Raw genomic sequence first — 27,155 nt, forward strand, 5'->3', positions numbered from 1 at the left:
CAGTTTATTATCCCAGCACTGTCCCAGGCAGAGGAATCCCTGCTAAATACTAGTTTTCAGTCTTAACCTTAGAGCCTACTTATTCTGCATATGGTGCCTTCTGCCGAATGATTGTGACCATGGGCCACAGTTCATTTCTTATGAGATCGTGGCTAATGAAAACATGGGGGAGAGGTCCCAAGAGGGAAATGACATTTCAAAACATTTGACGGGGGCCTGTCAGGTTAACAATGCTTTAAAGCAGTTCTCAGTGTAAATATGCATGCGGTAAAATAGGGATTTTCATAAAATGTTGGGATTATAAATGGGCACGTTCCTTCTGGATGGCAATTTGGCAATGTCTGTATCAGGAGCCTTACAAAATGCGGTGACCTAGTGATTTAGTATTTCCACTTCTAGAAGTCTGTCTTAAAGAGATAATCACAGGGGCACCTGGGTGGCTCAGTGAGCCTCTGCCTTCGGCTCAGGTCATGATCTCAGGGTGATGGGATCCTGTCCTGCGTCGGGCTCTCTGCTCAGTGGGGAGCCTGCTTCCCTTTCTCTCTCTCAGCCTGCCTCTCTGCCTACTTGTGATCTGTCTCTGTCAAATAAATAAATAAAAATCTTCAAAAAAAAAGAGATAATCACATATTTAAACAAAGATGTGTGATCTGTTAGATCTCGAATGCATAAAAATGAAATGCAAGGGGTGCCTGCCTGGTTTGATTGCAGGGGCATGTGACTCTTGATCTCAGGGTCATGAGTTCAAGCCCCCACGCTGGATATAGAGGTTACTTTAATAACTTCGAAAAATAAAAAGTTTTTAAGTGGACCTAAATCTAAATAGAAAATAGCAGAAGGGCTGTTTGTATAAGTAATGATACAGGCACTAAATACTGTTTCTAAGCACATCACCTAGAAAACGATATATGTGGGTCTATGGCATGATACCTAAACAGGTTTCATATATGCATTATACATGTATCCTATGTATCCACATCCATCTCTACAGATCTGTCATATACATTAAAAGGAGATACTAAGAGTTGTTTTAATTCTCTTCTTTTTTTACAAAATTGTACAATAAACATTTAATGTTTTTATACTCAGAAAATAATATTTTAGCCAGGTTCTTATAGATCCTTCTGTGATGTTAAAAATCTTTCCATTAACCTTCTTATACCGTCACTTGTTTTACGTGTGAGATGCAACGGTGTTTAGCAGTGGCCGGTGGTGGAAAAGATGTCTAAAACCCATCTGCTCCTCCTGTGAAAAGAGAGAGACTGATCAATTCACTTTTACAATTCATCAGATCCCTGATATTGTACTTGAACTCTGAGAACAACAGCAATAATGAGGATGGTTAATTTCACTGGGAGCTTGTTCTGCTCCTGGTGGTGTTCTAAGCATTTTACGGATACCAACGCACGTGATCTTGCAGCAACCTTATGAGATACCTCTGGTCCTTCTCTCTGCTGTGTAGATGAGAAAATGAAGGTTGAGTTTCCCCGGTGACACAGCAGTTGGATGATGAGTCTCTGTAGTAAGTTCACACCCTCTAGCGCCGGAGTCTATGTATACTCTTAAACAAAGGATGAATATGGTGCAGCCAGTGTCCTTTACATTTGAGCTAAGTTTATTTTCAAGATTTTATTTATTTACTTGAGAGACACAGAGAGAGAGAGAGAGAGTGCATGAGCAGAGCAGGGAGAGAGGGAGAGAGAAGGACAAGCAGAGCCCCCACTGGGCAGGGCGCCCCACTCGGGAACTCAAATCCAAGACCCTGGGATCATGACATGAGTTAAAGGCAGACGCTTAACCAACTGAGCCACCCAGGTGCCCCTGAGCTAAGTTTTGAAGGGCAAGTAGGACGTCAGGTTAGAGCTTTTCACAAAGGAGACGCAGTGACAAAGGCCAGGTCGCGGACACTGTCTAAGGTGGAGTGCTTGGTGTGGGCTACAGCTCGAACTGCCTGCGAGGGGCGAGGAAGGTCCTTATATAACCACAGTTAGAGTTCAAGCTTGTTATTCCCACATGGAGCAGCTGAAACTGTGCCCAGAAGCCACCCTTCTCCCAGCTGCTCATCCCTTTGGGCGGCTAACAGATGAGGTCATCCCCCGTGAGCTTTTAAATAAGTCAGATGAAACATATCTGATGGAAATGTACACAAATAAAGGCTGAGTCTACTTCTGGGGTGTTCTGAAATGCACTTTTCCTCCTCCTCTTGTCAAGCAAGCAAAGGCAAGCCTGATTTTATCCCCTGCAGGTGTCCAAATCCCATGCAGGAAGAGGTACGGAGGGTTTGCTTATTAGGGAATTCTCTTTTATATGTCTGGACTGATGCGTTCCTTGGGCAGGGAGATATGGGTTCCTGTGGCAAGTGTTTGCATGCCTGGCTAATCTCAGGACCCATGATTATAACCCGTGCTTGACACAGCTAACACCCCAGTGATCATTTCGCTTCCCAAAGACAAAGATTTGTGCCTCCTGCTTTGTTTGGACTTCTAGAAGAGCAATCGCCGTCATATTCAGGTAGGTTCAAAGCAGAGCCTGCTGGTGGGGGGGGGGGGGTGGGCCGGGGGACAGCGGTCCTCTCCTTTTAGCTGACGAGGGGCAGTCTCCCCCACAAACGACGACCACCTCTGCTGACTCAAGTCGTGACCCCTGATGTTCCCATAGGGCGTTTAGTGGACTCACTTTCGCTTCAGATGTAGTGGTCTTAAGTCTTAACAATGACGCGTGCCATGGGTTGTCTTAAACCCTGTGGAAAAGGCCCCCAATTTAAAGCCTGAGCTAGAAGAAATCACGGCTCTCCCTTTAGGGGCTCACGCTCACACATGACCTCACAAGCTCACGCTCGAATGAAGACGCTGATGAGGGCAGCAGAGAAGGAGCGACAGGTACTGGGAAGGCTCCGCAGGTGCAGAAGGGCGTTGGTTTCCCCTCGTTCCTCCATTCCAGGCTCAATCAACTTCAAGGGCTTCGGCCCTCTCTGCTTTCCGGCTAACACATTATCGTTTGGGAATTCACTGAGTTAATAGAGTACACATTTAGATGCTGCCGGTACACACTTCGTGCCACCCCAGTGTTAGCAACTATTGTGATAGTGTTTTAATTCGTGAAAGTATAAAAATGACATTTACTGCCGCCCCTGACCTGCCTTTCCCTGCTGTGACTCCCCAGAGTGTTTTTTTTTTTTTCGCATCGTATATAATTACGTATGATAACTACCATTTGTGGTCTGTCTTCTCCAGCCGAGATGAAAGGTCCAAGATGGCAGCGAATTGTCCCTTTTCAAGGGGACGGTCGCTGAAGGTGCAGCGACAGAGCCAGGGGATAGTCCTTCGGGGCTGGAGCAGAAAAGGAAGACTTCCCCTGCACATGCCACCCCAAGACTCTGTCCTCATCCTTTCTGTGCCACACATTGTCATTGGCTGGTGAAAAGCCATTGTGGGGCTAGAAGGGACAGAAGGGACAGAGGCAGAGGGGCGGTGGTGGAAGAGAGGGCAGGGAAAGGGAAGTGGCTCTTGGGGCTCACGAGAGCTTCCTTGCTCTGCCTCCATCAACTCCTCTGCCCGCTGGCCGGATGTGGAGGCTCCAGCAGAGATCGCTAAGACCCCAGGGTCTGCGAGGCGCAAGCTGGAAAGACATGGAGCCACGCCCCATCCCCTTGTGGCGGCGCATCATATTTGTAACAGATTTGTAATTTGTAATTTGTAACAGATTGAGGACCTTTTGTCTTGGCTCACCACTAAGTTTTGGGGATCTGCTCCATAGAAGAGAAAGTATCACAGACCTTGCTTTGACCTGAGGCTGGTCTAGAGAAACAGACTCAACACAGCCCTTCTCAGTAGCACCGGGATCCTAGATCCAGTCCCCCAGGCAATGGTTAGCAGCTGTCAGAGCTCCCACACCACCCGCGGGCTCCACTCGCACTGGGGCCGCCTGCTCAGAATTTCACTCCTGAGCTCATCATCGTGGTCCCTCCTTGTCGTCCTCACCACTTTAATCCTGGTTCTTTTGCTTTGGGTTTTTTTTTCCCCATGACACTTGCCTTCCTGCAGACCAGATATTTTCATTATTCATTATGTTTTCCAGTCTCGCCTCCTGGAGTCCTAGTTCCCTGAAGGAAGGGATTGTGACTTTGTTCAATGATACATGCACGCGGGAACTTGGCACATAGTAGGCATTCAAAACAATTATTGAATGAACTGGCTCATTCAATCATTTATGCGTACTGACCGTGTGCCAGGCCCAGTCGCAGACCCTGGGGATACCGTGTGACCAAACCAGAGCCCAGAGCCTATTGGACATGACAGCTAGATGGGTAGTAAGAATTAATTGCAAACAGAGCAAGACGCACACTGAACGATTGGGAGGGCTGGTCCAAGGGGAGGCGAGGGGCAGGAGGATGTGTGCAGAATGATGATGAGGAGTTTGCAAGGCAGGAAGGAGAGGGAAAGAATCAAAAGATGGAGGTCCAGCATATGTGTGGGGCGGGGAACCAGAAAGCAGGATGTGTGCAAATCTGCTGTGATCCACATCACAAAAAAACGGGGGGAAGAAGGATGTCCGGACACTGGGCAGGGACAGCGCCTGTCAAAGTGTGTTTCATGGATGCAGAGAATCCTGAAGGCAAGATAAGTAGCTCCTTCAACCCCATTCCAGACCAGCCATGATGTCCTAGTTCACACACTAGCAAGACAGAGGTCCCATCACCCCTTCCCCTCATTTCCAGTTGATTAAAATTTCTGATCATTTTAGGGCAGTGAAAAAACAGTGTGCTATTATAATGTTGGGTAGTATAATGTATAATGTATAATGTCATTATACATGTGTCCAAACCCAGAGAATGTACGACACCGAGAGTGAACCGCAGTGGCAAACTATGGTCTTTGCGTGATTGCGATGGGATGGGTCGTTGTAGGTTCATCCTTGGGTGAAACAGAAGAACCATCCTAGTGAGTGGTGTGGCTAATGTGGGAGGCTCTGCATGTGTGGGGATGAGGGTACATGGGAAGTCTGTACCTCCCTCTCCATTTTGTCGTACACCTAAAAACTGCTATATTTTAGACTGTAGGGAAAAAATGCCCAATTCACTCAGGCGTACTTATGTTTAGAACTGACCGGGCCAAATTCTGTCTCTGACCCTTAGAGCGGGGCTGGATCCCGTGACTCATGAGATCACAGCCTGAGCCAAAACCAAGCATCCGTTGCTTAACCAACTGAGGCACCCAGGCGCCCCAGTCAGCATTCTTTTTATATCAAATCACTTGTGAAATTCCTCTGACTTAAGGAAAACCGGTTTTTAACCAAGATCTTCAGTCATCAGCTGCCCTAGGGGCTAAGGGTCAAAGGAAGGTTATAAATGAAACTTGGCAAATATCAGCAGACCCTGAGAACCTACCACGTACCCGTCCCTCTACAAAGTGCTGTCTATGCATCAAAGATCTCCGATCTTCGCCAACATCTAGAAGGCAGGTGTTATTAACATCATCCTCAAGACACAAATGAGGACCCTGAAGCACACAGAGAGGAAATGTGGGTCAAACCTGGAGGTCCCATCTCCAGAGACCACAGTTTTTTCCTCAGGGAGTCATCTCACTGGCATGATACTGTTTCTGGGACAAGTATTTTGTATTCGTGGTTTCATTTAATCCTCACCCCATTTTCATGTGTGAGTAATTACGACCACCTTACAGGCTCAGAGCGGTAGGTTTGTCGAACAGTAACTCAAAGACATTTAGCTAATTATTAGCCCACTGTTTTCTTGTGTACAGGTATGCCAAGCAATAGGAAAATTTCATCCAACAAAGTCCAAAAAAGGTGATTATCTAACAGAGGGGAGAAAAAGCCTACAGAATAAGAACGAGATGTCATGTTTGCGCGTTATTTTTAATATAGACAATCTATTCTAATGTAGACTAACGAGCCCTTTAAAGAAAACAATTAGTGATTCTTTAGAAACTCTCCAGTTCCTAAACTCTGGGAGCATGTGACAGGCTGTCTCTGCGTAATACATTCTTCCAACCCTCAGTCAGCATGTCCGTCCTGGGTTGGCCATATCTTCACCCCTTCCATCATTGGACTTTCTCAACTCCCCCACATGGGTCAGAAAAGTTGTGAGGGCAATCACAAATATAATAAGAAGAATCTGAAGTCCATATAGTCTCCAAGTACTTATTTGACATGTCTTATGTAGAAGAATAGTTCTCAAAGATCATTTTGATGTATTTTAGCTAAACAAGTATCATTTTTCCTAATTATTGTTTCAATTGTAATTTGAGCCATAGTCAGAAATAAACCATGTAGCACCCCTTCTGGTTTAGGAAATTTTAGTCAAGATGTAGAAGTCTAGGCTCTGAAGAGTTTATTTTATTTTACTTCATTTTATTTCATTTCACTTCATTTTATTTCATTTCATCTCATTTGATACTGGGGAAGACGAAATCCAAAATCGAATCATTGGAAAGACTGATAATGGAGAAAAAGACAAAACGGCAACGCGGGAGGAAAAAGAAGGAATGGTGGTCTACTCTAGTTCTCGTCTCGATCCGTAGAACCTTAGGAGAAAGATTCCTACTTCCAGAATGCTGGAGAACTTTCAATAAGTCTCAAGATTGTGTTTCCAAAGAGAATGTATATCCAAGTGGTGAGATTCTAAATGTGTTTGCAGTGAGAAGCAAATATCCATCTGTCCTGGAGTGTAAAAGCAATATTTTTAGTTAAAAGGACTGGAAATGGCCCTTTCCATCATCGCTATGAAGTTGACTTCTTTTCTTTTCTTTTTTAGAAAGGCAGACTGCCACATACAGGGCCTCATTTGGATGTGTCTGGAGTCTTGGAAGCTTGACTACCCTACGTTCTCCTACAAATGGACCTTGAGAGCTTGTTTGGAGGTTCCAAAAGGGAGCGCAGCTGCTCCTATACCCTTGACCAGAGAATGGTCCTCCTCTATCCAGGAATCATTCTCCTTCATGGAGCGCACAGCTTCCAGGAGGGACGCACATGGAACAGTGAGGGAGGAAGGGGACACCTGCCAACCAGCCAGATGGGCCAGATCATCCTGGTGATCAGTGCAGTGACAGATGTCACGATCCGATCACCCTCACATCCTATAGCTGACACTTCTTGAAGTCTTTAATCGTATAATTTACACAAGTGTGTCTGGTGGCATCTTCTCTCCAAATGTAGCTTCCATTTGTTCAATTATGCTAGTGTGGGGAACAGTTATTGATAATATCTGACAATATCAGAAGGCCCTAAAGCAAAACATGTCAGAAACCATGTCCCGTGGATCTTTTGGTACAATTTCAAATGATAAGAAGTTACGAGAATCTTTAGGTAGGGACACATTATCGTGATTATTAGGGTAAGGAGTAAAATATGGACACTGTAAATTTAAGTTATTTTGGGCAAATTTTAAAGTGTCTTGTATTATCCTCTTAACAGGTAGCAGATGATACAGACTGACGTGATCTGTCCAATAAGAATACTTTTGTACAGATTTTTGAAAGCATTTTACCAATGATCTCAGTTCTATCATTTATAAGTAGTAAAGGTATTACCAGGTGGGGGAAAAAAAAAAAAAACAACCCTATGTTTTAACAATAACATGAAATTGATTTGTTCACATGGTTCTTGAGGTATGGTTTGAAGCCCTGCCTCAGCTTTATAGTTTTGAAATTTATATTAATTACAGATAACACAAGAGTCAATCACTTGTCCAGTCTTTGGGCTAATCAACATTTTTATAAAATTTGAACTGGTTGGTGTAATCACTGGAGTTATTTTTATTTACATGATTATGAAGTCAGAGACGGCTGAGCCACAGAAGCGGTATGAGAGATTTGTGACAGTCAATTTTTACTGAAGGGCTGGTTATATTTGATTTTCTTTTTAGAAATCAGACTAGACAACTGGTATATTACTGATGGTGGGGAATCCTTGAAACAGTCTTTTTTGCATTGCAATTTGGGTATTTTCTTTAGCATTAGGTTTAATTTTAACTACCCAGTTTTTTCTTTGGTTGCTCCTTTTCCTCTCATGAGTACTTACCCACCTCCAGCTCCCGCCCCAATATTGACTGAGCCGTCCGCACAAGTTAGAAATCCCGTTTGTTTTCATACGAGTGAAAGCAAATGAACAACCGCCGGACACATGTATTTTAAGTAAATATGTAAATATGTCAACTCTTGAGCTGTGAGCGAAGTGACATTCTCAGATCTGACCTGTAGACTGAGTTATTGGTTATAGAGAATAATGGGAAAACATAACGGTAAAATCTACTTGGATTATTCTTCAGGGACAATTAATTATCAAATGATATGGCAAGGTTTTAATTAGGGAGCCAAATGTGGGGCTCCATCCCAGGACACCGGGATCATGACCTGAGCCGAAGGCAGAGGTTTTAACTCACACTGAGCCACCCAGGCACCCCATATGTAGTTTTTTTTTAAAGATTTTTAAAAATTTATTTCAAACAGAGAGAGATCACAAGTAAGCAGAGCAGCAGGCAGAGAGAGAGGAGGAAGCAGGCTCCGCACTGAGCAGAGAGCCCTATGTGATGTGGGACTCAATCCCAGGACCCTGAGGTCATGACCTGAGCCAAAGGCAGAGGTTTAACCCACTGAGCCACCCAGGTGCCCCCGTGATATGTAGTTTTATAGGAAAATACAGCATATTTTTAATTAAGATAACTTTTTTCATAAATTCATTGGCCTTACTAATCTTGCTTTAAAAAATGGCTTTATGTCTTTTTCTTTATTATTGTCATAATGTAAGAATAAAGGGTTAGCATGATATTCTAGTTCACACAAGTCTGGGGTTTATTTTCTTAAAAAAAAAAAAAAAGAAAAGAACCCGAATTAATTTGAATTTACTAAACATCTTCCACTAGGTTTACTGGCTGGAAGAGTTAAAATCATTTTATTTAAAATCATATATCTGTAAATTAGGCACTGAGCTAAATTAAACCACAATAGTTCATATCTTTTTTTAATTTAAATTTTATTCTTTTTTAAGGATTTTATTTATTTATTTGACAGAGATCACAAGTAGACAGAGAGGCAGGTGGTGGGGGGTGCGGGTTGGGCGGGAAACAGGCTCCCCACCGAGCAGAAAGCCCAACGGAGGGCTCCATCCCAGGACCCTGAGATCACTACTGAGCTGAATGCAGAGGCTTAACCCACTGAGCCACTCAGGTGCCCCAGATCATATCATTTTTAAAACAACTGATGTTTATAACGTTTCATCCAATCACAAAAACTCAGTGCGTCAGCTTAAATGGTGAATTCATAATCTATAGATAACCCTGAGAATTTTGATGACTATTGCAATTGAGTACATTAATGCCTAATCTTCGGATACCTGGACAATTTCTAAATCAGAGGGTGCAAAATATGCATCCCTAAAAACAATTTGATCTATGCAAGGCTCCTATTTTTACACAGTTTAGAATGATGCTAGATAAACAAGTTAGAGAACATGCAGATGTCTTAGGAGAACGGAATTAGATAGGTTTGGTTTTGCCACTTTAAATCTGTAGAAGCAAATGTAATGAGTACGCTTGGCCCAGAGGCCCTGGCAGACTGGGATTGCTCCCAGTTTCCTCAGGCCAACGAGGGAACAAATCGCCTGCTTCTTTTAAGGGCTGTTGTTAACACATACAGTTCTGATCCTGTTAATTATTATAGCTTCAGAGAAACGCAGATATGCATACAAGACAGTGGCTATGTTTAGTCTGTTCATTTATTAGGAAGTTGTTACAGTTTGTTAATGTAGTAAATTCAGTTTAATATGTGTTATTTTCGGGGCGCCTGGGTGGGTCAGTGGGTTGAGCCTCTGCCTTCGGCTCAGGTCATGGTCTCAGGGTCCTGGGATCGAGCCCCACATCGGGCTCTCCACTCAGCGGGGAGCCTGCTTCCTCCTCTCTCTCTGCCTGCCTCTCTGCCTCCTTGTGATCTCTCTCTCTGTCAAATAAATAAAAATTTAAAAAAAAATGTGTTATTTTCTTGATGTTGATTAGTTAAATATTCTTTACAAGTCAAGACATAGGCTTTGAATGTATCATTCTATGAATTTATCATTTTGTTTATCTGTGGTTGGTTTGTGTATATCTAAACACACGCACAGAATGGCTTACTAGGATTGGTTAAAAAACAAACAAAAAACGCTCTAAGGAAGAGAAAAATTCAGGATTCAAATGGAACTTTCGATATATTTTTGTGCCTTTGCCAAACTTGAAATCATTTCTAACAAGTGCTTGATCTCACCTCAAGGAATTTGCTGTGATCACTTTATGCTGTGTTTTACATTTCACTCTAAAATATGACTGCAGCCATTTTCTTATTTTTATATAGCTATGATTTATGTTTACATATTAATGTAATAACCAGCTTTCTCTGACAAATTTTTTTAACATATCCTAGATTCAGGTCTAAGTACAAAATAGTGAAACCGTTAAGATATCTTTTACGCCAAAAAATATCCCTGGGCCTTCCTTGACAGCCATGGCGAGCCAACAAATTATTCCCACAACCTAAGGAAAGGAGGGACGATAAATTTATAAGGTGTATTTGGTATTTTTCAAATATTGATTGTCAAATCATGGTGCAGTCTGCCTTTTATGTAATTCTTAAATGTTCCAATCTAAATCCAGCTTTCCAACTTCCTCTGATAAGAGTAAATCCCAGAACTTAAAAAAAATTTTAAATTCAATTAATTAACATATAATGTATTATTGGTTTCAGAGGTAGAGGTCAGTGATCCGTCTTACATAACACCCAGTACTCATTCCATCACGTGCCCTCCCTAATGTCCATACCCAGTTACCCCCTCCCCACACCCCGTTCCCCTCCACAACCCTCAGTTTGTTTCCTATGATTAAGAGTCTCTTGTGGCTTGTCTCCCTCTCTGGTTTCATCTTGTTTCAATTTTTTTCTCTCTTCCCCTTTGATCCCCTGTTTTGTTTCTTAAATTCCACATATGAGTGAAATCTATGGTAATTGTCTTTCTCTAACTGACTTATTTCGCTCAGCATAAAACCCTCTAGTTCCATCCACCATGTTGCAAATTAAATCCCATAACTTTTTAACAACTCTTCTCAGGCTAAACTTGTTTTGGCCAGTTTGCTTCCCCCTCTCTCTCTCTGCCTGCCTCTCTGCCTACTTGTGGTCTCTGTCTGTCAAATAAATAAATAAAATCTTAAAAAAAAAAAAAAAGCAAAAACTACATATCATGAGCTAAAAAATTTAAGTTATTCAAAAATAAGTTCTCTTTTGTTTCTAAGCCTATAACCTGTTAACTAAAACCACTAATTAAATTCACAGTTAAACTTTCCTGTTTTCTCTGAGTTACAATTTAAAGAGGAAACACATTTAAAGCATCAAGTGAAGTTTTATTTTGATTTGAGGTTCTTTCTTTTTTTTAAGTTTTTATTTAAATTCTGGTTAATCAGCATACAGTGTTAGATTAGTTTCAGCTATGTAATATAGTGATTCAACACTTCCCTACATCACCCAGTGCTCATCAGCCCATGCCCTCCTTAATCCCCACCACCCATTTAACCCAGTCCCCCGCCCACCTCCTCTCTGGTAACCATCTGTTTGTTCTCTAGAGTTAAGAGGTTTTCCTCTCTGTTTTTCACCTATAATTCTTTGTTTTGTTTCTTAAATTCCACATAGGGGTGAAATCATGTGATAATTGTCTTTCCCTGACTGACCTATATCGCTTAGCTTGATACTCTCTAGCTCCTAGTTTTTTTGCTCTAAATTGTGTTTTTTAGTCTTTATATAAGCCATTTAAAATTTTAAGTTTGTCTTATAAGTTATTAATTTCCTGATGAGGTAGAGTGGACGACTTGCTCAAAATTATTTGTATTCGTAAAACAAAATATTCTCAATCATTGTGCAAGTTAGAGGAGCTAATTGTGAAACTGGAATAAAATCTAAAGGAGGTAAAACTGATGTGGGAAACAAAGGCAGAAGAAAAATCATTAAATTGCTTTACTTTCTACAGCCCATTGACAGGTCCTTGAAGCAGGCAGAGGGACTCAGCTGCCTCAATGTTGACACTTTGCTAAGGGCAAAAGGCTATCCTAGCAGGACACCCAGGACCCTGTAAGCTTACGTTAACATGTGAAAATTCTTCTGGAAACTTCCTTTATATATACCCCTCAAGCTACATGTTGGCAATGATCCCCCGATCTTATAGCCCACTGATATACTTCTGAAGGGTCTCATGACTCAGGTTCTATTAGATGGTAATAAATGACCTTTTCCCAGCAATAGCGAGCCCCTTCAAAGTCTTGGAAAACTTGCTTCCAAAATTCCTTAGAGACTTACGCTACCCCTAACCCCCTCCCAACTTGAAAGTAGATAATGAGCCACTCCTCATGACCCCATTGCTGCTCTTTCTGCCCACGGGTCCTATCCCCGCGCTTTAATAAAATCACCTTTTTGCATCAAAGATGTTTTAAGAATTATCTCCTGGCTGTCAGCTTCGAACTATAACATCTTTCCTACAACAAAACCAGGGCCACAGATTTGTTAATGAGTTAAGAGAAAAAAAAAAAAAGAAGAAGAAAATTAAGAAAAAATGTAACTGGGCTCCCAGGTAGCTCAGTTGGTTAAGTGTCTGCCCTCAGTTCGGGTAATAATCCCAGGATCGAGTCCTACGTGGTGCTTCTTGTGCTCCTTACCCAGCGGGGCATCTGCTTCTCCCCCTGCCCTCCCTCCTGCTCATGCTCTCTCTTTCACGCTCTCTCTCTCAAATAAATAAATAAAAATCTTTAAAAGGAAAAAAAAGAAACAAATGGAGTTAAGACCAGAGATCTCTCAGCAAACACCATTGCTGAGAATGTGAGTAAATTCTCTGATACCCTTCTAAGTTTTGTAGGAAATTCTACTTACTTTCCAGTGCCCTAGCTCTTACAACAAACACATTAAGATTTAGTAACTATCAATGTCTGTTTTATAAGGGTACTGGAAGCCTTCTCTTTTTGTCTGTCTCAGTAATCTGATTTATAATACCATGTTTCTTCTCTCTTCTCTCTAATCTTACTTAGAAAGCCTGAAGGGACAATTCCTTGGAATTATTGGATTATTCACTTTAGAGGCTTCTGCAGAGCAAGGGACAGGCTTCTGCATGCTGGAGATTGGTTAACTGGTGTTCTTTCTTCTTGTCATTAGTCTCCTGTAAAGCCTAACCACTTAAAGTTATTACAGTTTGTCCTTTTTCACTTGTATTATCTTTGAGGCAGGAATCTTGTTTTTTGCAGATGCTGACTACTATTTGGATACATAATGTGTAAACACAAGAAAAGAACACTTTGAAAGGAGGAAGGAGACTCATCTTTAATTTTGGGAATCCACACCACGCAAACACAAAACACCAAACCCAGTGGATCACATTAAAGGCCAGAAAGAAAAACACCAACTTCCGGTTTATATGCTCTCAAATGCCAGAGAATATCAGAATCCCCAGACAAACACAAACAACCCAGAAAAGATTAACAAGTGCCCTAGGCTTCAGACTGCCTGTCCTCTGCCACCAATAATCACTTCATGATCTGACATAAAACCACTAATGTGTAACCGATCGACAGAGCGCACTCGGAATAAGAGCCAAAATAAGAAACAAATTTAGGCGAGAACACATTTCAGCACGCAAGAGCGGAAGGTAGACAAGCATAAAACTCAAACTGCCAAGGGTTGGACAAGAAACTTCTCCAGGTCACACATTTCTATTGATTCCTTGGCAGAACTTAGGTAAACAATGTCTTGGTGAAACTTTAGAAATAAATGATCAAGTTGTTAATGATTAGCCCGTCCTTCACTTGTATAGAAGGGGGAACAAGCTACAGGATTACTCCATCCAACACAGGCAAACCAGAATTTATAGAAAAGACAAAGGGAAGGACAACAAAAATAAAAATAAAAACAAACCAAAGACCTTGTAATCAGCCTGGGTAATAGTGAACCTGCACATTTTTGGGGTAGCCAGTTGTTGGCAGTTAGGTCAGTCTGAATTGGACCATCAGTCCTTGAGCAGGTTCAGTAGACACATAGAAATTAAAAAAAAAAAAAAAAAATCCAATTTCAGTTGTTGAAGGACTCCGGAAGCCTTAGTTTGGCTGAGGAGCTAGTGTGACTAACATCTGAACTGTCCTGTTTTTGCACTTCGACCTTAACTATGTCAAAACGCTTCCAAGTTAGGCAACCAGAGCTGTGCTCCAACGTAAGGCTAAGGCCAGGCAGGCCTTTAATATTCTTCCCAAGTGTTAATTAAAACTGCAGGTATAAGATTATGAGACCCTTATGTTAAGTAACTTGGTAATCTATATCATGTTTTATCTAAAATTGTATGTCTGTGTTCTTTTGTAACAGGACTTATTCCCTGTATGTTCCCATGTTTTTAATGGAAAAAAGCAAACTTCACCGCTAAGTACTGAAATGTGTTCCAGACCTGGCTAAGACAAAAGGAGAAGTGCTTCTTTCACCTTAAAATCTTTGCTCGGAGCAAAGCTCATGAGTAAAGGGCTTAAACTGTAATTTCCCAGGCTGCACTATTTGCTAAATTAAAGTTATCTAGTGGGAGATTTTGAGTATGCCAAGTTCAAAAGCGTCTTTCCTATCCACTCACCTCTGATCTCCACCACTAGTACTTACCTACCTTCAGTTCAGCCGCCCTTGGAAACAAGCAAGTTAACCAGCAACTTTGGGAAAGGTCTAATAAAGCCACGGGTCGATCCTGATTGTTTAACATAAGCCACCTTTAAAGATCATAATTTTTTTGCTCAAATGAATCAGACCAATTACGGCAGAATTTGAGAATGGAGACTCAGAACAGCATGGGCTTTCACTAAGATGGCCCCCAAGAGCATGGAATAATAGGTTAACTTCCGCTTCGCATTGTCTTAACACTCTTTAGAGGAACTAGAAATTCCTTCTCGGGTAATGACTTCCTAATCAAGGTAGGATACTTTCTCCCAAGCCCATGAAGCACAATTCTCAGTGTTGGATTACAGCTCTCTTAGTGGAAATGTGGGTGGCTCTGAAAAGAGCCTTTGGGGTTGGATGACAAGATGCTTACTTGGCAAGTTCACTTGGAGCTGGTGTACTTGGTGACGGCCTTGGTGCCCTCGGACACGGCGTGCTTGGCCAGCTCCCCGGGCAGCAGCAGGCGCACGGCCGTCTGGATCTCCCGGGACGTGATGGTCGAGCGCTTGTTGTAGTGCGCCAGGCGGGACGCCTCGCCCGCGATGCGCTCGAAGATGTCGTTGACGAACGAGTTCATGATGCCCATGGCCTTGGACGAGATGCCCGTGTCGGGGTGCACCTGCTTCAGCACCTTGTACACGTACACCGAGTAGCTCTCCTTGCGGCTGCGTTTGCGCTTCTTGCCGTCCTTCTTCTGCGCCTTGGTCACCGCCTTCTTAGAGCCCTTTTTCGGGGCCGGAGCGGACTTCGCTGGCTCTGGCATTTTCAAACCTCAGAACGCCCGAAGTGAAATGAAAGTAGGAAGCGAATCTGTGCTACTTATAGGGCTTTTATGCTAATGAGGGATGCAGACAGCGTCTTAGTTCATTGGAAGACAAGCAGCGAGGCTGTCATCCATGGGCGGAACTATGCAAATGAGGTATGGAAATAAAGCTTTTCTATTGGCTACTTGACTGAGTCTTGTTACCAGCCAATCAGACAACCGGACTTACTCCCCAGGAAATGCCTATAAAAGCAGCGGTGTTCCTACTTCCATCACTGCTAAGTCAGCTTTGGCAAGTGACTTCTTTTCTTATTTCGGCTTTCCTTTTTTGTCTCTACAATGTCTGGACGTGGCAAGCAAGGAGGTAAAGCTCGGGCCAAGGCCAAGTCCCGTTCTTCTCGCGCTGGCCTGCAGTTTCCAGTCGGCCGCGTGCATCGCCTGCTCCGCAAGGGCAACTACGCCGAGCGGGTCGGGGCCGGGGCACCCGTGTACCTGGCGGCCGTGCTCGAGTACCTGACGGCCGAGATCCTGGAGCTGGCGGGCAACGCGGCGCGCGACAACAAGAAGACGCGCATCATCCCGCGCCACCTGCAGCTGGCCATCCGCAACGACGAGGAGCTCAACAAGCTGCTGGGCCGCGTCACCATCGCGCAGGGCGGCGTGCTGCCCAACATCCAGGCCGTGCTGCTGCCCAAGAAGACCGAGAGCCACCACAAGGCCAAGGGCAAGTGAACTGACAAGCATCTTAGTTTCCGGAAGCGTTCTCAAACCCAAAGGCTCTTTTCAGAGCCCCCCCACCAGTTCAAAGAAAGAGCTAACACCACTTTAGACTAACGCGAAAATAGGCAAAGGTAAGTAAACTTTTTCTGGAAGGATATATGGAGGCTTCAAAGGCTCCGAGAAGAGGCTCACGGGGTAGGTTTCAATCATTAATGGGAAACAGCAAATTGGTTAGGATCTGACAATTGCATGCACTTCAGTGACTCCTGTAAACCAGGCATACTCTGCGGGTCGAGTAAGGCCCAACTTAAAACAACTTAACTGCAGAAGTCTGCCGTATTTGAATTTTGTCTTGCAGACTTGGACGTTCCCGAAGGCAAATTAACTGAATAACACGGGAACCTCCCTGGCCAAACCATCTTAGATGCTTCGTCTTAAGCGGCAAGCAACCGGTCTAGACTAATCCCGTAAAGGAGTTGGGCTCTGTTCCCTTGGTTTTCAAAGTATCAACTGAAACTTGGGCATTAAGAGGTGCTTCTGGAAAATGGATTTCCCTGCGGTGATATAAGGGGGCTGACTGAATTCAGATTGGAATTGCAACTTTACACATTTATTGTATTTGAGGCTACTTTCTAATTTTGTCATCCACAAATTGGAGGTAGATTGATGGTGTCACCCTTAGGTTTTGTGCCAATTAAACCACTTGAAAGCCTTTAACCTAAATTACTGCCTGACATTCAACGAACTGAAATTAATACATTTGAAGAGGCTCAAATGCCTAGATTCCTAAGGCAGCCAGAAAAACAAACAAATAAAAAAACTATGGCCACAGGCCTCCCAAAGCTGTTGCTACTAAAGATCTGGCAACTTAGCTGCTCCAGCCCCAGAAATGGCAATCTGGGGCCGTGGAAAAATTCCTACGATCTTATTTTCTAGGGTCGAGTCTCACCCAAGAGTTTCTTCAGGATGACTCGGTTTAGGTTTTGGAGAATGAGTGGACCATGGTTTGCCCAGGCCTCTGCGCGCTGCTACTCGGACGACCCAAGCAAGAACCACCTCTTTCCCCAAAAGCTCCTTGAGCTCCCACTGAAGCATTTTCTGGGATCGTTCGCCTGGAGCATTCAAAAGGAAACGTGTACGCTGGGGAGGTCATCTAAACAGAAGCCGGTTCCCGCGGACGCGCCTCCCACTTCTGAATGTTGACGCTCGCGGAGTGGTCCGGAGGCAGCCTCCACCCTCTCCCCGCCCCTCCACCCCCTCCCTCTCACCCCCTTCCCCCAGCCCCGCCTCCCCTCCCTTGGCCTAGCTGTCACCTGCGGGAAAAAGTGGCTAGTGTCTGGGAGTTTGGTGAAGGCAAAGTGGCGGGATAAGAGGTAAGCACCTTGACAGGCACACGGTCGAATTTCCAGAGGACCTGCTAACGATTCTAATGGGTAGCAGGACTGAGAATCTTCACTCGGGGAGGTCCGGCCTGACAGCCTTCCGGAGAGGTCCGCTCAGGCGACCAGGATCTTCCCACCCAGAATTTGTTGTATGCTGGAGAACTTGGGTCCTTAGGTCCGATTGCTTTATATGGACCTAGCAATCCTCTTCATTAACTTCCAGCTTGCTTTGGACTCCGCTCCAGCACTGACTAGGCGTGTGACCTTGGGCTTGGTGGTCAACCTCCCCCTGCTTCCATTACTCCGTGTTCGCCTTCGCTCACCTGATGAAATGAGTAGGCTCAGCAGTGTGGGTTCTGAAACTAGAGCACGGGCATTCAAGGGTAATGGCTAACAGTTACTAAGCATTACATGTTTCTAGAAAATTCATTAAACCCAGCAGTCCAGCGATAAGTGCTATCCGTATCTTGATGTTAAAGAGGAGGAAACGAGGACAGAGCATAAACAATTTGTCTAAGTCCCAAGGTCAGGAAGCCAGTACTTTGACCGCTGGCTGGTCTGTGAACACCACTCCCTAAGAGATTATTGTCAGAACAATGAAACCAGTAAAAACTCAAGACATAATGGGTTAACTTTGTCCACATACCAGAATGTTACCAAGCATCCTAAACTAAGGAATTCAAGGGAAGGAGGAGAGGTGTTCTTGGAATCGACATCAAGGGAGGAAGGAAGGTGAATCTTGGCCCCGTGTTAGCGTGGTAGACCGAGAGGGAAAGTAAATACACTTTCGAAACAAGGGGACAAATCAGGAGATGGTTTGGTAATGAGCTACCTGACGTGGTAAACGAATTTCCTGTGGTGAATGAAGAAGGAGTTAGAGAAGGTTGGACTTTGAAGTCTCTCCTCTGTGTGCTAATAACAAAACTTTGTATTTGATTGGTGAATGATACATTGTGTTAATTTTGCTTGTTTTGTCTTCAGCAAGACCTCCTTAAAGTCAAAGACCCCATCTCGTTAAACTGTTAATAGTCAGCACAGACCCCACCTTAGGGTAAACACTTGAAAATGGGGCCTTGTGTAAATGTTGAGCTGAGTCTGTGGCCGGGCCATCAGGAAGCACTCTGTTCTAGAAGGTTGGTTTATTAGCAGAGGAGACGTTAATTAGACACCAGACTAACAGGTTGCTAATAACATCTCTTTCCAGTAGAAAATCCCTTCTGAAAATCTAATTTGTGGGGGCATCTTGTTTGGAGAGCATCAAAGAAACACGGAAGGTGCCAACCGACCAGCTCTTACCTAAGAGCTCCTGCCAAAAGGCTTTCCGGAGGACATGCCTCATAGACCGACCCATCCTAGCTCCCCCTCTCCAACATGCTTCTTTTCCTTCTACTTGGAAACATCACTGTTTATATCCAAGAGCCCTAGTTACATCTTTGGAAAATTCTCCAGTGAGCAATAAATTCTCAGTAGCTTCAGTTGGTTTCCAGACGTTGAGCAGGTCTCCATCCACCATGCCTCAAGGGTCCCAGGGAGGACCATTTCAGTTGGGACGAGTTCATGAGAATGGTAAACCCAGGCCTTCCAATTACTGACAGCAGCTGGACGCCAGGGACAGACATTGATCTCAGGGATTTACTGAGGCGTGAGGCTAAGATGGAATCATTTGGTTATGTAGGGCATATCCTACATAATATATATGGATTTGGATATGTAGGGCATATCCTACATAATACATATTGTGGTGACACAATATCACCAATTAGAATATCTCTTTCTATATTTCGAAATCATCTATGCAGTCTTCCTTTCCTCTGTCCACCATCCAGTCTCTTACCAATTTTTTATGTATCATTGGAATTCTCTTTTTATGAGGATGAGATATTTTATAATTAGTTCTAAAAAATTGTGTGTATTCTCAAGTCAATTACATTACCATCTAATTGGTAGTGTAAAAAATTGTAAAAAGATGACATCTTTTGATCCAAAGTTATAATTATAAATGTGAATATTCCTGTTAAATATAACATGTGTGTATTATTAGACGATGTTAGGAATTTAACTGAGGATTCGCCATGCATACTGAAATCAAGAATTGGGCCTCATATGCAGACAATGACATGCAAACTTGAAAATAAAGTGACGTTGCAGGCATGGGATGGTGTAGCCCTCAGTTTCACTGGACTGCATTAAAATATCAGAATTTCACTGGACTGCATTCCATCTCAGCTGTTCGTTCCGTCGCCCTGGGCAGGGCAATGGAACCAGCATCCCTTAGGGCTTAGGACTAATGCACGTCACTAGAGTTGGGGCTCCTTGAGAAAGAAGCAAGTGTGTTAATGTCTTGTTTGTCTGCCAGCTGGAGCTTCAACCTTGAGCACATTCGTCATCATCAGGGACAGCAGGCAGGGGAGGAGGTCCGTGCCCTCCTACCCTTGCCGATAGCCACAGCCCGAAGGACCGGGCTAGATTTGACACTGCGACAAGTTCTCTTTGCTTTAACGATTGATCTCAACGAGGTTGGACAATCACGTGCTCTAAATTTGAGAACCTTGGAGCTTGGTAGCGGTTTCTATTCCTTTGATGATCTCATCAAGAGTGCAGTTTCAGAGACTGCCGGTAAAACTCCACGTTTACATCTCCAGCCCGGATCTCCCCGCTGAGGTGCACATGCGTGTGTACACACGTGTATACGCATTTCTCCTTCACGCCTTCACTTGGAACTCTCATCTCACCCGCAAGACGTCTAAGACACAGGAGCTGACACTGTGAACCTTAAGCTTGTTATTTCCTCCTGTCCTTCCAACTCAGGAAGTGACACAGCCTTAAATCCATTCACTCCAGCCAAAATTTTAAGAGTAAGCCTTGCTCCCTTCCCGTCATCTCTACAAACCCGAACTATCTGTGGGTCATGTCACCGGCACCCCAACATATGCCTTGATGCATTCTCCACACTTCTCTACCATGACCTGAGGGGCCCCCCATGACCACCTCTGACCTCTGCCCACCACCTCCCGGATTTCACCTCCATGTCTCCGTTCCAGCCACACTGGTCTCTTTTCCTCCTGCCACGCTCTTTGAAGCTTCAAGACACATTCATTGGCGCTTTTCCTCTGAAATAACCTGTTCTCTGATGTGTCTTTGGGCAAGCTCCTTCTCCCCCTTCAGGCCTCTGTCCTTCTTCAGACAGGCCCATCTGAAATGGAGCTACCCAGACAGATTACAGATCTGAATACAAAACCCAGACATTAGATGAAATTTCAGGAAACACTTTAACCTCAGTTCTGTGCGTGGGTGTGTTTTGAGGGGGAGGTATTGTTATCGAGCAAGGCAGGAAACACTCAACCTTATAAGAAAGGACATAAACCGCATAGGCCAAAAGGAAATTTAAGACATAATATAATAGACAAAAATGACTCAACAGGATATTTTGTATCTTTTGCTGAATTCAAATGGTCAATGCGTCTGAGGGAAAAAAAACCATTAACCTTTCTCGTAGTTGTTTTGTATATAACAGTAACAAAAGTATTAGAACCCAAGACCAAAACTAGCAATACTCGGGACTACTAAGGAGAAGGACGTTTTGTCACTTGCTTATAAGCTTTTGAAAAATTCTCCTGGCAGTATCTATTTAAATGTATTATTAAACACTTGGCCTTTGATACAACAAATTAGTACTAGATAAATAAAGGAGTAAAACAAACAGGAAAAAAAAAATTAGATACTTGGAGAAAGAGGGCATCTGCCATCTAGAAACAAAAATCCCAAAATGTAAGGTTATATGAGGAGAGATGGTTAAACTTTAGAAACACCTGAGTGTAAAGCGTTAAAATGAGCGTGTATTAAGTGTGTAACTTAAAATGTAAGAAGGAAAATTAAAAAGTAACCTCCTTCCGTTCATTTCTCACCTCAGATCACTCTCTATCAATCTCCTTATTTAGATCCTTAAAATACAGCCCCAGATGTTATTGATTGGATCCCTTGCCACGTGCCTCTCCCTGTTACATCCTCTGCTCCGTGAGCTAGGGGGGACCCGCTCTGTCTACTCACTGTGACTTCCCAGCGTCCAACAAAGGCGGCCACGCACCTCTGCCACATGAAGAGGGAATGGATGCTGTAGCCCGGGAAGCCTTCGCCGAGCCCCGCACAGGGTCAGCTGAACTTCCGTGGAAAGACGTCCACCCACTGACCATTGTCCGGACCTCACCTGCCTGCCTCCGAGGTCACCAGGCGTGCGGGGAAATGGGGAAGTCCGGCCGCTTGCCTTCGCACTCTACCTTCTCCCAGCTCCGTGCACTCACCTCTCCAGACGTGATGTCTCACGATAACCCTCAGGAAGCCCTTAATTCTTTTAAGGGCCTGTTCTCTGCTGGCTGATATCATGCGTAAGAGTCCTCTTTAATACGCTACGGGGTCTGTGATTACCAAATGTTTGCTTAGCATCAAGGAAAGAAAAGGCTCTCACAGCTGGAGGGTGTGACAAAATCAATGTTTTTTCATCCGCTCACACTGTCGGCTCTGCACAGAAGGCCAGCTCGCTGGCTTTTCCATTCTAATGCCGGGATTACCCAGGGAACACGCTCATCTCCAGGGTGTTTGTTGAAGAATTCTACTGTCTTCGTCTCTATGCCCCAGCCCTTCACCCCTTCCCCTGTAACAGAGCTCCAGTAAATACTCAGAAGGAATGTGTTGACAACAAAACTTATATCTGCACAGAAATGCACTGATCACTGAGCTGTAGGGACTCGAGGGCTGGCTCTTGGGTTACGTGCCACGTTAACCACCGCTCATCGTCAAGTCCGGTTTGGAGGGAGACGCACGACTGGTTCTAAAGCTGCTCTGTCCAATACAGTAGCCAGGAGCCACAGGTGACGGTTTAAATTTAAATAAAATAATTAAGTGAAAAATTCAGGCCTCAGTTGCACAAAGTACATTTCGAGTCGTCAATGGCGACTGTTTGAGGTAACAAAGATACAGAACACCTCTGTTGTGCCAGAAAGTTCTATTGGGAGCCCTGGGCTAGGTACTCCTGGTCCTTCAGGGATAGCGTGTTCAAGAGCACTTAATCAACACCCTCCAGGTGGCACCTGATGATATAGGGTCACCAGATAAAATACAGGGTCCCCGGGGCGCCTGGGTGGCTCAGTCAGTTGAGTGTCCGACTCCTGGTTCTGGCTCAGGTCGTGATAGCAGGGTCAGCGCTCAGTGCAGAAATTCTCTGCCTCTCCCTCTCCCCCTGCCCCGTCCCCACTTGCTTGCTCTCTAAAATACATAAACTCTTTTTAAAAAATAAAATAATAAAATATAGGGTGATCAGTTAAATTCAAATGTCAGATAAGCAACAAATAACCGTTTTCGACTAAATGTGCTCCAAAATATTGCATGAAACATACTATACTGAACCAAAAATTGCGAAGTATCTGAAATTCAGACTTAATGAAGTATCTTGCGTTTTTATTTGCCAAATCTGGCAACCCAAACTCAAGAACAAAATGACAGCATCTTCCCTGGGAGCCTGGGTCCTCGGACCCTGGGGGGGGGTCTCTCTGTGAGGAACTGAGAAGGGCTGTTACTAGAAATGAGGCTGTAAGTTTTTCTGCAATCGTTGAGGGTGGCTGAGAAAGAAGTTCCTTCCTACATTTACTTTGGTTTCTACTTTTTCCTTAGGTTTCAAAAGCTTCTCCCTGCAAAGATGTCTGGGTCCAGAATGTCCGTCAAGCGCATCAGATCTCTGAAATAAATGGACAGATGCCAGCGTGCTGACATCACTGATCAATTCTGCACCTGCAAATGTTTTCCTATTGGAAACCTACTCTGTGTCTATTTCTTTGTGTGTACATGTGTGCCTTAGGGATAAGGAGAATAAAGGGGGAGAAAACATTATTGAAGGGAAGCTCTCTTTAGTACAAAATGTGTCTCATGTCTTGAATAAGTAATACATTCAGAGGGTTCAAACAAACCAACATCACAAGGTATATATCGAGAATCCAGTCATCTGCTGGACGACTCCACTAGGTACTCATTCCTTTTCTTAAGGATCTGCACATTGTTAGTCCATACAGATGGGAGTCAGAAAACACACTCTTCCCATTTCCCCACGCTGTCTCCTAATCGCTCTTTTTTTTCTTCAATCAAGGTCAGGTTTTGTCTATATAACAAGTCTACACAGAGTGGTTGGTGCTCGTGCACACACACAAATCCGTCTACGCACAGTGGATGTGCAGGAAGACCTTCTGGAAAGGCAGGGGAATCTGGAGCTGAATTACTTGGGTCGATGTTCCAGCTGGGCCATTTACTGAGGGTCTGACCCAGGGTAAGTCACCTGCCGTCCCTGAAGATGAGACTTTTCATCTGTGAAATGGAGCAGCACCTCCCAGAGTTTTGAAAACGAATCAAACGAGGTGGCGCAGGAGAAAAGACATTGTTCTGGGGCACCTGGGGTTGCAGTCCCTCAAGTGACTGACTCTGGATTTCCACTCCAGCCGTGATCTCAGGGTGGTGGGATCAAACCCCTTGTAGGAGACTCTCCCTCTCCTTCTGCCTCTCCACCGCACTTGCCTGCACACACACGGGCAGGCACATGCTCTCGCTCTCTCTCTCAAACAAATAAATCCTAAAAAAAAAAAAAAAAAAGGCACATTATTCTTGGTAAAGGCTAATATAAACATGCGCAAAACCGTGTCAGTCGATCTATCTACCTACCCATCGTCTACGGCACACTCCCTGTTTCTGGTGGCAGTCGCGCTGATGGCCGCAGGAAGCTCCTGGAGGAGAGAGTCAGGTAGACAGGCCACGGCCCTGGAGGCCTCCCACTCCCCTCCCAGCAGGACTCTCCCGCCTTCGGAGCAGCAGCCCTGCGGCCTGGGTGGGCCTTTCACACTCAGCTGAGCCGAGACGCCCCAGACAGGGACGCCCCACGTGCTGCCTCTCTGTTGGGGCTCAACTGACTCCCCGGATATGGAGAACTCGCCCTGACCCGGTGTCTGAGCAACCTCAGAAGGGAAAAGAAAAATGCAGGAGGCTGTTTTATTTTTTTTTAAGATTTCATTTATTTATTTGACAGACAGAAATTACAAGTAGGCAGAGAGGCAGGCAGAGAGAGAGGAGGAAGCAGGCTCCCTGCTGAGCAGAGAGCCCGATGCGGGGCTCAATCCCAGGACCCTGGGATCATGACCCGAGCCCTCAATCCCAGGACCCTGGGATCATGACCCGAGCCAAAGGCAGAGGCTTTAACCCACTGAGCCACCCAGGCGCCCCTGCAGGAGGCTGTTAAAAGGAAAGGTTCAGGGGCGCCTGGGTGGTTCAGCCTGGTTAAGCGTCCGACTCTTGGTTTCGGCTCCGGTCGTGATCTCAGGGTCGTGGGATCGAGTCCCGCGTCAGGCTTCTTGCACAGCATGGAGCCTGCTTCCCTCTCCCTCTGCTCCAGCCCCTGCTTGTGCTCTTTCTCTCTCTCTCTCTCTCTCTCTCTCTCAAACAAATAAATAAATAAAATGGGGTGTTGGGGGGTCTCTCCAAAGCTCAGTCCCTTCAGGCAGCCGATGCAGGGACTGGGGCCGGGAAGCAGTTGGTCGTCTGCGCAGGCGCCGAAGAGCTCGGTGGTCCGCGTGTCCCCACGGTGAGATCTATCCTGCCCTGACGTCTTCACTCTCTCCGGCCTCCCATGGACGATCCGCATGGCGCTTGGGATCCTTCCCTTCCTTTCTTCTGCTCTGCGTTGGGCGTCTCCCTGGAGCCTGACGGCAGCCAGAGCAGCACGATTTACTCATGGGAATTAGCAAATGCCCCGCGTCGGGGTGTTTTGCTCGACACTGACCAGCGCACGCCCCCACCCCACCCCACCGTGGACACGCGCTGCCCCTGCCCAGGAAGGAACGCGGGTTGGCTCACGCTCTGTTCCTGCCTGGAAGGGTCGTGCCTCACCCGCCATGCTTCTGGGCTGAGTTCAGCCCCTCACTCTGCCGATCTGCACCGGCCACGAATATTTCTGTATTGTTTCTCATCTGCTGGTGTTTTCATCGCTACCTTCCAAATTCTATGAGGAAGCCGAGAACACCCTTCAGACAGATACTCACCTGCTTCACCCCTCACTTCCTTCATGCTTTTTGCTCCCTCATCGTTCTCCCACTTCCAGAGCGGGCGGCGGCCCTGGGCCGGCAGGCCGTGAGCCTGGAGCACGACTGTCAGCAGACAGGGCCGGGAACGCCGTGAGCCAGGCCCTGCAAGGACCAGGACCCGGTTGGGCTGTGTAGCCCGTGACCCCAGGGACCTCATCGGGGTTGCCTGGCGATGAACTGAGAACAATGGCTGCTTCTCTCCCTGTGGGAGAATCAGCCAATGTTCCCAAGTGCTGGGAGGCTGGCGTTCCCAGCTGACACCCACACAGAAAATGTTTCTTCTCCCTGTTCAAGTCAGCTTTCTTGCTTTCTCCGCGGAGGGAACAGTGCAGGCAGTGGGCGCCCGTCTGGAGCACAGAACCTCTAGGCATCAGGGGCCTCCTTCCTGGAGCATGAGCCCCCACACCCCCCAGCATGGCAGGAGAACAGACCCTGCAGGCAGCCCTCTGGCCCCCAGTCCCAGCAGACACAGGATCGATGGAAGCCCTAGATAGGAAGGCCTGGTTGGAGTTGGAGTCAGAGGACCTGTAGGGGTGTTCGTCCGTGGACAAGAGTGGAGAGCTTTAACTAAGGGGCTGGGATCTAACTTTTTAAACTTGATTTAAATCTCCTTGTGTCTGTCTTCTAGAACGTTCTTCATGAAAGCTACACTCCAACAGTTGATTCTGTAAGTTTCCATCTCTCTCTGGCAGACCCCCTTTCTACTGCCCACCCGCTGCCCACAGTCTCTCTTTCCTCTCCACCTCGCATCCATGAAAAGGACTTTTTTTTCTTGCACCAGGTGGTCTGTGTTGAAATATGCAGAGATGCCTCCCTCCTCCACCCTCCTACTGCCTCCGCGGAGGCTCCAGGGAGACCTGGTCCCCGAGGAGCTCAGCTGAGTCCCGCCGTGGGGCAGCAGTACCAAGCGGCCCTCTGGCTCCATCATCAGGAGCCACGCTGCGGGAGCTCGGAAGTGCGCCTCAGAATCAGACCCAGGCTCCTGTTTCCCACATTCCCTGCTCTCCAAACTAGAGTTGGATGGTGAGGAATGGAGTTCCTGCCTCATTTCATTAATTAGCTTATAAGGTTCACAATGAGCCGAGCACTCCCTTATTTCGTCTTCAAAAGGAGTTTATGAGGTAGGCGCTATGATTATCCCACTTTGTAGGCTAGAAGACTGAGACACAGAGACAGAGGTAATGCGCCCCGATCATCTTTTTTCGTTACACGATGATACCAGTGGCCTCAGAGCCCAAGGACCTAAGAACTCCGTGTGTCTCTGGAGGTTTGTTTGACTTGACTCGGTCGTGCCTCCAATTTCATAATGACTCTGTAGCTTTGTCTTTAACTAAGGAACACCAGAAACAAAGCCCTGCTCATTTTTTATTTTTTTGTGATTTACGTCATTCTGCGAGAGGGAGCATTTCTGAGAGATGTGTTCGATTTTAAGAAAGCAAGAAGGTACTTGATTTTGAACAATTTGTTCTTCTTCTTTGTG

At 45.3% G+C, this 27,155-nt stretch overlaps 2 protein-coding genes across 3 annotated transcripts; one reads left to right on the forward strand and one right to left on the reverse strand.

Annotated features, from left to right (window-relative positions):
- Positions 1–623: 623 nt before the first annotated feature.
- On the reverse strand, positions 624–15,485 carry LOC123942384 (histone H2B type 1-C/E/F/G/I). 2 transcript variants are annotated; one of them, XM_046006290.1, is made up of 2 exons: positions 15,073–15,485; positions 624–1,245 (listed from the first exon to the last, which is right to left on the reverse strand). In XM_046006290.1, the coding sequence occupies exon 1, from the start codon at positions 15,460–15,462 to the stop codon at positions 15,082–15,084; it is 381 nt and encodes a 126-aa protein (XP_045862246.1). In that variant the 5' UTR covers positions 15,463–15,485; the 3' UTR covers positions 624–1,245; positions 15,073–15,081. The 2 variants fall into 2 exon arrangements, with proteins under 2 accessions (XP_045862246.1, XP_045862247.1); XM_046006291.1 differs by lacking the exon at positions 624–1,245 and adding an exon at positions 9,712–9,950.
- A 281-nt stretch (positions 15,486–15,766) lies between these two features.
- LOC123942368 (histone H2A type 1-C) lies at positions 15,767–17,566 on the forward strand. The gene is made up of 2 exons (XM_046006272.1): positions 15,767–16,313; positions 16,541–17,566. Exon 1 carries the CDS (start codon positions 15,802–15,804, stop codon positions 16,192–16,194), a length of 393 nt encoding a protein of 130 aa, XP_045862228.1. The 5' UTR covers positions 15,767–15,801; the 3' UTR covers positions 16,195–16,313; positions 16,541–17,566.
- The last annotated feature ends 9,589 nt before the right edge of the window (positions 17,567–27,155 follow it).

This window comes from Meles meles, chromosome 5 (assembly GCF_922984935.1).
Source record: "Meles meles chromosome 5, mMelMel3.1 paternal haplotype, whole genome shotgun sequence".
In the NCBI taxonomy this organism is placed as follows: domain Eukaryota; kingdom Metazoa; phylum Chordata; class Mammalia; order Carnivora; family Mustelidae; genus Meles; species Meles meles.